The 11,223-nt window shown below is 42.8% G+C and overlaps 1 protein-coding gene across 1 annotated transcript; it reads right to left on the bottom strand.

Annotated features, from left to right (window-relative positions):
• Positions 1-10,069: 10,069 nt before the first annotated feature.
• LOC132042250 (uncharacterized) lies at positions 10,070-10,666 on the bottom strand. The gene has a single exon (XM_059432851.1). The coding sequence runs from the start codon at positions 10,664-10,666 to the stop codon at positions 10,070-10,072; it is 597 nt and encodes a 198-aa protein (XP_059288834.1).
• Between the last annotated feature and the right edge of the window lie 557 nt (positions 10,667-11,223).

The raw sequence follows: 11,223 nt of genomic DNA, 5'->3' as shown, positions 1-11,223 counted from the left end.
GAATAAACATATATGTTAATTAACGATTACAATTATTAGCTATTCCCATTAAATAACAATGCATCATGAAATTACTCAGAGCCCCTCTATTAATATCAGTTACTTAATTACATAATAAGGAATAACATAACCCAATGACCCCATCTATTTCATAGACTCTCAGACATTCATAACTTGAAAATAAGAAATTGGGACAACTCTTTATACCGCTTCGTCCTATCGTAACTGATTACATTCCCCATTTATTCCCACAACACGGCAAACTTATTAATTAACTGGCAGACGTAATAGTAATACGATTATAGACAGCCCTCAGCTGCTATCAACTTATAGTTATTCCTTATAACAATTATCAACAACCCATGAACAACGAAATGCCCAATTTAATGTGTCCCATTTTTAGCCTTCTTGGCGTAAATATTAAATGCAAGAGAAGCCACAATTACTTTACTACGAAAGTATCCAACACTTAAAATCTTGAAAGTGAGTCATACCTCAATATGATGCCATAAGACACACACACACCATCAATATATATATATGCAAAAAGGAAATAATCACGGAAGTGCAATGAAATAAATATAGTCTCTCACCAACCATGTACACACATGCTAAATGGTAGTATTTTTTCTCAAAAAGCCATGACCTGCAGGGGACCCATGGGTCCGTGTACCACTCGTTCCGGAACGAACCTCAGACCACGAGCTCACAACAAAGCCACATCGTCACCCCATGTGAAATGTGCCTTACATAGATGTATATGTTCCATCTTCAATCATTATCAGTATTATCCATCACAATATATTATCAGTGATTTCCATTACAAACTATTGTCCATAATGTCTTAGTCGAACATAATAAAAGCATAAAATGAAGTGATGCCAGTGTCAGTGATGTACCAATCGAATTACCACAATTCATGCTAGAACTCGTTATTAATCATGCATACCTACAGCGGATATAACTATAGTAAAGTACGCGCCACTTACCACATCGTAATCCAACCTAAACTAAGATCAATTTATAACCGCGTCAAGCCCAACCCTTCAAGACCTTCCATGATTACACATGCAGCACTAATATCCCTCTTAGAACAATTAGCTAAGTTTTTCACTACTATAAGCCCTTTTTAATGCTAACAATGTCAACCTACCGTATATCCAACCGAACTGCTTGTCCGAGGGCCTAATCATGTTTTGTCCCGTCAATTATACGTTATCTATACATTTCACTAATCAAAGTCTAAACCAAGTAAACCATAACCTACCTCGACGCCGAGTAGCTACCACGGACGTGCTTGTAACCTTCTCCTACTGTGTTGCTGAACTGAAGTTTTGACAGAGAACTCTAGGAATTTTATGAACACGAGGACAAGGGTTACACAAAAATCATACAAGCTAACTTTGAGGAATATGTTTATCTACAGGAAGGGTTTCTTTTACGAATTGTGAACAAAAATGATGTTTGGAGGCTTACCTTGGCGAAGTTTTCGGGTGCTCTATCCAAGAAACCTCGCAGCAGTCCGCTTAGAATAAGGTTTTGGAGAAAAGTGGGACAAAATCCCGAAATAAGGCATTTATAGGAGTCTGGACCACGCTCCTTCCCTCTGCTATGCGACGGGGCTTCCACCGCTGCATGGGACCCGGCTGGCGACCTACGGACGACTACTGCGAAGGGTTTTTACCTTGGGCCCACAATTTTGAGTTGAACGAATTTGATCCTAATTTTAATTTTACTCGAAACTTTTTAATAAGCCTAGCCTTTTATGATGCGAAGCTTGAATTTTGTACGGGATTCGTAGAGGATTTTAAGAATGACCAAATGGGTCGTTACATCAGATACCAATTAAACAACCGTTCGTCCCCAAACGGACCAGTGTGGCGGAGAGGTTGGAAGGTCGATTCATTGCATATGGTTAGATGACTGGAGCATTTTATCCTGTGGACTGGGTCTGGGTCCAGTTAGGGTGGAACATGCCATTGTAACCAAAGGGTTTTAGAACATAGAGTGCACATAAAACAACGCGGGAAAAAGGGTAATACATTTGAGCGAGGAATGTTGCAGCGGTTGGTCCCTAGCCGTAGACTGCATTTGACGAAAAGAGGCTAACTTAGTGGGCACCCCTCTTAAATAGACCCGACATTTTGGGGGGGGGTTTTCAACTCCTCACCCCTCCTTATTTAACACCCATCCATTTCCCATTATTCCCTTCTCTCAAAAACTCTCTAACTCTCCATATTCCCTCCCCTTCATAATCACCCCTTTCTCTCTTCCCCTCCCAAAACAAACACAAGAATTAGAGTCACTAGGGTCAGTCTACCTTCACCATCCTAGTATGTTTTCAAGGTATGTTCTTCCCACTCCTTCTTCTACATTACTTATGCTTTTGCAAAAATTTACCCTTTTCATGCTTAGGTTGTTAAAATAGACTAGTCTTGTTAAGTCTGTTTAGAAAAACTTTAGATTTGTGGAGAATGAGGGTTTGTGATTTGTTGGGGTTGAAAGAAACTCAGATTATACACTTTATTTAAAGTCCCCATAGTCTTAAAATCATTTCCTACTAAAGATCTGCTGTGAATGTTGGTGTAAGACTTTGTTTTTGGGGCGGGGTAGTTTCTTTATGCCTTGTTGTTATTGCTAGAAATCTTGAGGCATTAAGTTGTTAAAACTATGTGTTAGTAGGTCGAAAGTACATGCACGTTGGTATACTACTTGATCTGGGTTGGAACCCGCTAGTATAAGCAAAATTTTTGGGGTCCTATTTTTGAAATGAGGGTGTTAAGGTTGGGGGACATTTGCGGCGGAACTATCATAACGAGGCTTGGCTTCATCGCGATGAAGGACCGAGAGTTGGGTATCTTCATCGCGGCGAAGGGCTGTTCCTCTGGGATGAGTCCGCTGTAGCGGAACTCGCATCGCTGCAGCAGGAATTCTAGGCAGAATCCAAAACTTTTGCTCCCTTTTTGTGGTTAATCTAGTTTTATACAAGCCTTGCCTTCGTTACCCTATGTGAATATAAAACTAATATCGTCTTTCTTTTTCAGGTACTCATTTTCACTAAACCACAGCTCAAGAGCAAGGTGTTCCTCCTGTTGCCCCGAACCCTAGTACCCCACCTTCCTACAATCGATTCGTCTTTGACCAGTGTAAGAAATGTTTTATAGAATAGAAAATGAAAGGAGTACTGCTCGAGTGGGGTTTCATTATGGACTAGGTGGATGAGTTGGCTCCCAAATTTTATAATCACCTTCATGAAATCAAATGGACTAAATTGGTGGAATCCCCGAACAAGTACAATGCTCACTGGGTTAGGGAATTTTATGTTATGCTTCCGATAAACGGTTGACCCTTCATGACTCGGCAGTCATTCTTCGGGGTGTTAGGGTACCGTGTGGTGAGGAGGTGATCAATGATCTCTACGGGATTGAAAATCACTCCGATAATGCCATGAATGCCAAGGATCAAGAGGATAATGGGCAGTGGCTTGTGAGCACCTTGGTGGTGGAGGCATAAAGTTACTTGGTCCAATAGCCAGAGGCGGGATTAAAGGCAACTACTTCACTACTGATGCTAAGAGATGGCTGCAAATCGTGTCTGGCCGAGTTCGCCCCTCGAGTAATACTAATGGTGTCAACTATCCCCGCGCTCTTATGGTGGCTTGTGAGCTAGACGGGGTGCCAGTGAATGTGGGTAATCAGGTGATCTTAGAGTTGAGATCTTTTCTGGATAAGCCGGACCCGAGTATAATGTTTCCTACTCTCATTACCTTTGCTATGCGAGCGGTTTAATGTCCCTAAAGAGCACAATGATTTGTGGGTCCATTCTAATGGTGACTTCGACCCGTTCAGAGTGAAGGGTTCCCAATCTTGAAGCAAGAGGAAGAGGATTGGCTCGGCTAGCGAGGATAGTGATGGCGAGCAAGATGAGAGAGGAGGAGACAAAGGTGATATTTCACAGCCCCGGGGTCCCCTTGGGCGGATAGAGTCTGAGTTGGCCAACCATAAGAGGTGTGATGATAGGTTGGACACGACCTTCCTTTGAGGTGGTTTCATCTAATAGTGCTATTGGTGCCGATAGGTTTGGCCAGGATGAAATTAAGAAGTACATGGCCACTCAAACCAAGATGCAGGATTCGATGGATGTCCTCCAGAGTGTGTGTAGTTCCTTAGCGGAGGCCATGGGGAGCTCCGTAAGGATCTTGATGAGGAGAAGAAGAAAAATAGGGCCTGGGATAAGCTGTTTGCTCGGATGTGGAAGGGCATTAAGAGGATATTGAAGACAGTGAGGCCGCGGTCCAGGCTTCCTAAGGTGACCAAGGCCGATGTCCAGCAGTTCTCCTTCTTGAGCAAGTCTGGCCTAGACAGTGACGCCTCCAGCAACTCGAGTACCAGTAGTGGCGAGGCGTCCAGCAGGCCGAGGAACCAGTGATCCCCCTTTTAGCATGTTATCTCAGCCTGTGTAGGGCTTGCTTTCAGACAATATTTTCTTTTGTTTTGGGTTTGTGTTTTGGATGTTTGGACAACTTTCATTTCTGTTATTTCTCGTGAGCTGTTGAGTATTTGTGTTTGGATGGTTTTGTAAGACAATTGCCCTCGTGGGGCTAGGTGTTTTATGTAAGGTTATGTTTATGATATCGATGTTTTGCTTAGTTTTTTGGTCGAATTGCACAGGTTTGAAAAATGTGGGAACAGGTCTTCTGGCAACTGGTTGGCCTTCGCTGCAGCGGTCTCGTCGTGGTAAGTAGAGGTGTCAAAATGGGCTGGCCCAGCCCTAAAGGGCCAAAGAATTAAATGGGCTAGGACGGGCTGACCCTTTTAATTGAAGGGCCTGCAAAATGGTAGCCCAACCCAGCCCTAAGTGGGCCGCGGGCTAGGATGGGCCAGCCCTTTAAGCTTTTTTGTCTTCCAAAATTACATTTTCTTTGTGATTTTTGGTACAATTTGGACATGAAACTTTTGCAATATGAAATAGAAGAAACTTTTGCAATATGAATTAGAAGAAACTTTTGCAATATGAAATAGAATTTTCTACCACCCATTCTTGCACAAAGTCGTATCGTAGAACAAAAATTCAAGAGAACAAATATAAATTATTATTTTTTTAATCTAATACGATTCGTTCAAAAGAAATTAAACATAATATAAATTTTAAGACTAAAAAGTATTACTCCGGTTCTAATACTACTAAAGTAGTAAGCATATTCTTTTTTCTCATTACTTTTTATCTTTTTGTGTTTAATTTACTTATATTTTTTTTTAATTAATTTTATTATTCTTTTCTTGCCTCGAAAAGGCTAGCCTCGGCTGACCATGAGCACTGCGGATCAAGAGAGGCTTGGGCTTTTGAACTCGCCATATGGGCGAAATCTTGGCCCAACCCTACTTAAATAAAGGGTTGGGTTGGGCGCCTCGACGCCCGAGCCCGTATGCTTGCTACGCGGCAAGACGTGGTTCGTGGCGGCGAGGCAAAGAAGCGCTGGGTCCGCTGCACCGGACACTCGTGTCGTGGTAGCGAACCACGGTGAGCTGCCTGCATAAAGTACGGGGAAAACTAGATATTTTACACAAGAAATACATATAAGTTTGTAACTAGACACTATTGCTACTTACGTGGGCCGGGGGATGCCCGGCTCAAAAATTTCATAAGTACGGGGAAGGAAGAACTAGATATTTTACACAAGATTCGACATACCAAATTGCTAATTCCGTTTAAACATACATAAATCCACACAGATATAAGGTGCGTCGCACGAACATACATATACACATATACATACTGAAACCTGTACAGAAGCCGCTAGGGCCATTATATCAGACAAAATCACATATCGCACATACCTACTCGGACAGTGATAACCCACACCCCACAGACATGTCTGCAGACCTCTAACATACAGAACAGAATCAGAAGACGGGACAGGGCCCCGCCGTACCCAAATAAACATATATACGAACATATGTACAACGAGAAGATATATACCAAGATATCGACTCCCGGATCAAAGGGAGCTCTCCAAACAAAGCGGACGAATACCCTAAGTCCGCGGCGTACGTGCGCGCGCGTGCGCCGTACTCGTGGGCATGTAACACGGCCCCCCCGAAGAACGAGGGGGTCGATACGAAAGATGTACCGAGTATGTAAAGCGGAACCATAACATACATAATTAAGATAAACAGAGTCAGATATGTAAAATCGTAACAAACGGAAATACCGAAATAGAGCGGACAGAATCGGAATCGTAACGGAGTCAGACTGACAGAGTGTACAGACAGAATCATAAGCGGAATCAAACTTACGGAGCGGACGAGACGGATAATCATAATCGGAGATACTTACGAGCGTACGGACGGACCTTCGAACGGAGGAGGATCCGAACTCAAATGTACGAGAATCGAGCCGAGCCCGATTTCCGAGAAATGTGCCGGAACGAGTCATGATCCATCGATCGATACGAGCGGATGAGACATAATCATGCATGCGAGTCATAATCATATACGGACGGACATATCGATATCGATCCCAATCCAATACGAACGCATCCCGGCCCTTTCATAAGGGACGCGTGTAACCCGGCCCTCGTAGTACGGGACGCGGTGGACGAACGAGAATCGGATCAAATGCCATCCCGGCCGCCATCCCCATAATATCACATAATCGGATCATATCGGATCATATCGGATACGGACGGATCCCGGCCCGCACAATCCGAGGGACGCGGTGAACAATGCGGTGAGGTGCACGAATCACGAACCCGGCCGGCGCGATGAAGGAAGCATTGAGACATCCACGAACGGACAAATGAGAAACCATATGCATACGGACCGACATACGGACTTAGTAAAAACGAAATAGTTCAGAAAACGGATCAAATCAGAGTAATCGGATTATATCAGAACAGAGTGTCCAGAATCGTTCCAGATATCGGACTAATATCAAGTTTCAGATAGATGGTCATAATACTCGTTAGTTAGCGGACGGAAACATAATTAAGAGGTACTTATGAAGAACGGACAGAAATAAATCAATTTGAGCCATATCGGGAGTATCAGGGTTTTGTGGGCCCACCTCGGACCCAACCATAGCAAAGTACGTAAATCATGGATAATAAACCTTAGAGAGTCGTCCATAATCATCTTAAAGTGTTTCGACTCCATTTATGGAAGTTAGGCACATATGGGCAACTTTGGCGACAAAAGGTAAAGTAACGATTCAATCTTACTGAATGGTTTGGCGCGATTTTCAATCTCGAAGAGTGAGAAGCAGAAATGTGATTGAGGCTCGTTTTCAAGCCTATTATACTCAGAACATGCCAAAGAAGGAAAGGCAAGGCTTTACATACCTGGATTGCGCCTTATGCTTGTCAAATCTCACTTCCCGTTTCGTCCAAAAACTGCAAATGGTCACTCTTACCGCACTATTCATGCAAGTTAACATTTTTGACTTTGGTTAGGAATTTGGCTACCGAAATTTCGGCGGCTCTCCCCTATAAATATGACATCCCCGAGATTCTACTCGGCTCAAAACAACCAACAACAACCCAACAATAACATCAATGAACACAATAAAACGCAATATGACCTATTTGGTCATCTTTCCAACATAATGTCATAACTTCCGTTTTCACTTCATATTTCCAATTCAATCTCAACATACTAATCAAAATCATTACAATTCCATTCGGAAACATATCATAACACCTCTACCACGTATATACAAAATATACATAAAATATACAAAGCATGCAAACTTTCCACCAAAACCACAATTCATCCAATTCTTCCAATCTTTAACACACAAGTTCATAACACATTTCCAACATCCAAATTCATCAACCTTAATCATATATTATACCTTAAACACTTCATTCCCATTATTTCATAAATTCATACTAAATCAACAAAAACTTCCACCTTCCATTTTCATACAAACTTACATCATTTTTCCTACACTTACAATACAAGGATCATAACTACACAACCAACACACTAAATAACTTAATCCAATTTCATTGCAAATTCTCCATAGGTCACGGCTACATCCCTATTCCCAACTTCCCTCCAATTTATTCAACTTTCACTTCCAATATAAATTCTACTATAAACTACAACAAGATTCCAACATAAATCCAAGTCATCATAGTCATGCAATTCATATGCATACTCACGGCCAACATGCAAATACACACCACACGGCTAACACATGCATACAATACTTCCATAATTCACATGCACTCTACATATACTACAACACATACATAAGTTTTCCAACATAAACACAAGAATTCTTACCTTTTCCAAAGAATCTCCCCTAGCCAACTTAAGCTCTTCCTTGCCAAACTAATTGCACCAAGTTGTAGAGGGCCTTGAACTTAGTATGAAACCACAAGAGAACAATTTTTGGAAACAAGATTGAAGGCCTAGAAAATTTTTCTTTTTTTTTTTCTCTTCTTCTCCAAACCCGAATTGCTCTCCCTTTTTTTCTTGATTTTCCTTTGGTTTTTCTTGAAGTTTCATGAGCCTTCCTCCCTTATATTCATATTTATCACATGCAAAATTAAATAAATCATGGGTTGGGCCATATGGTGGCCGGTCAACCCTCTCCAAATTGGGCCCAAATTTTCTTTTCATTTAATTGGCCCAATAACTAAAATTCTCATTTCAAAATTTCCGAAACAAATTTCCAAAATTCCAATTTTGCCCTTAGGCCTTCTCCGGTGTTTTCACATTCAAATCTCCATAATTGCCACACACTTACTAAGAAAAATTCAAACATGGCCTTCCTTCTCATAAATCACCATTATTTCGAATTTTCCGATTATGCGAAAAGGCGGGATATAACATCCTCCCCCCTTTAAAACATTCGTCCTCGAATGTTAATTCAACCTCATGGTAACTCAAAATCAGTCGGGGAGGTCTACTTGCCGTTTACATACTTGCACTTAATCGAAGAACTTGTAAAGGCCTTCATTTTCCAACTTCATCCGTCTTTCTCCGATATCACTGTATTGGAGCTGTTCGTACCACCTTAAATCGGATATACGGCGGACAGAATCTTAACCAGAACCAGAAGAGTAAACGGACGTCAGACGGAGTCACATCCAAAATCAGAAGCACAAAAGTGCGACAGACAGAAGCATAATCCAGCGTTGTCTTAAGCGGTTTCAAAATCAGAGCCAGACGTACAGAGGTATATCAGGCGAATCTATAATCAGAATCAGACATATAGGGGTTTATCGGACAGATTTCGAAATCAGAGTCAGACGTATAGACACATATACCAGACAGATTATGTACAGACGTATGTCGGACAGATCCATGATCAGGGGCAGACATACAGAAATATATCAGACAGAGTCATATCAGAGTCAGATGTACAGAGATTTATCAGACAGATTTGAAGCCAGATTCAGACGTACCAAAGTGTATCGGACAGAAATATGATCGGGGTCGGACGTACAGAGGTATATTAAACAGAAACGTAATCTGATTCAGAGGCACGGATGTAGTAAATGAGTTTCACCGAAAACGGGGACGCGAAATATGGCGTACGTAATCGCGACCATAGTCAATATAGTTTTCACGCCTTTTTTGAATCTCTAATCACTCCACATACTCAAATTCCACTTAAGTTACCCCAACTTCTTATTTAGTCTCCATATCCATATTTGCGAAAAAATTTTGGCGTACTTCCCAGGGGGGTCACCCATCCCAGGATTGCTCTGGTCTCAGCACGCTTAACTTCAAAACTTCTATACATTCTGGTGCGTTATCGATAATATCACTGCGCCAATTGCCTCACACAATCTTTGCCACGTAATTTAGGGCCGTTTAGCACCTTAATAAATTTTTCAGATTTTTTTTTTTTTGTAGCGGGTCCCACCCCGGTCCAAACTACACAATTACCATAGTGCCCTTCGGGATTCCTCAATATCTATTTCCACTAGTACTCATAATTATCCACCACTCGGGGTTTCAAGATTTATACATATGGCGGAGTCATCTCAGTCGCCCTTACTGTTACCGGATAATATTTTACAGAAATCATACACACATAGGAAATTCTAAGAAACTCATACACTTATAAATGACCAATATCGGGTCTGACCTGGGGAGCTGCCGTGAGAGGTATGTCCACTATCATCCTCATCTGTCTGCTCCCTACCTATCTGGTCTCCGCTGTCACCCGCATCTGAATCGGAGGGGGTATCGAGTGGATGATCAGACAAATCCCGGCTCACAGGTGACCAGATCAAAGTGAAATCCATAGCACTCTCCGAGGTAGCCGGGCTGACATGCTCACTCTCAGAAACAACTGGCGTACCGTAGGAAATCCTCTCCTCCGTAGTCCCAGAAGAAGGCTCCGATAGATCTGCCTCATAACTATCCTCCTCCGTGGAGGTATGAAGCTCTGGAGGGGTCATCGCCTGATCCTCCGAGACATCTGTGTCATAGCCATCCTCCACGGGATCCTCTGCTCCAGGGATCGGAGACTCTGGAGGAATCGTAGCTGGGTCCTCCGACGGATCCGTATCGTAACTATCCTCCGGGGGATCCTCCGAAGGGTCCGACTCAATCGAGTAACTGGGGCTCCGCCTACTCGGCCCCGGTGACATCCTGGGGGCCTTCTTGGCACCCCCATCTCCATCATTAGAAGCGGCCCTCTTCATCTTTATCCTACAATCACCTGCAAGGAGAGGGTCAGAAATAATTTCCCAAAATACCGACGCAGATGCTCTTTTCGGAGCCTCGCTATAGACACAGCAATTCGTTGGAGGAGCCACCCTAACAATACAGCTCTAACGCACGATCTAAGAGTCAAAGAAAGGGTAACATAACATCCTAGATGTCCTGTAGCCTCCTGTTTATAGATGTGGGGCCCAACACACCGATAAACAAGACTCTACTAGACACGGCCTGCAGACATTCCGAGAACCGACCGCTCTATACCACTTTTGTCACGACCCAACCCGTGGGCCGTGGATCGGTGTCCTACTTGGACACCCATACGTACCTACCTAACAGATCCGACATACCAAATTGCTAATTCCGTTTAAACATACATAAATCCACACAGATATAAGGTGCGTCGCACGAACATACATATACACATATACATACTGAAACCTGTACAGAAGCCGCTAGGGCCATTATATCAGACAAAATCACATATCGCACATACCTACTCGGACAGTGATAACCCACACCCCCGGACATGTCGCGGACC

Source organism: Lycium ferocissimum, unplaced genomic scaffold (assembly GCF_029784015.1).
Source record: "Lycium ferocissimum isolate CSIRO_LF1 unplaced genomic scaffold, AGI_CSIRO_Lferr_CH_V1 ctg1430, whole genome shotgun sequence".
Classification (NCBI taxonomy): domain Eukaryota; kingdom Viridiplantae; phylum Streptophyta; class Magnoliopsida; order Solanales; family Solanaceae; genus Lycium; species Lycium ferocissimum.
The sequence above is the reverse complement of the archived record's forward strand: the minus strand, read 5'-3'. Positions and strand labels throughout refer to the sequence as shown.

Excerpts from the sequence above, each read along its gene's own strand:
- LOC132042250 (XM_059432851.1), bottom strand. The coding sequence starts at position 10,666 with ATGAAGAGGGCCGCTTCTAATGATGGAGATGGGGGTGCCAAGAAGGCC.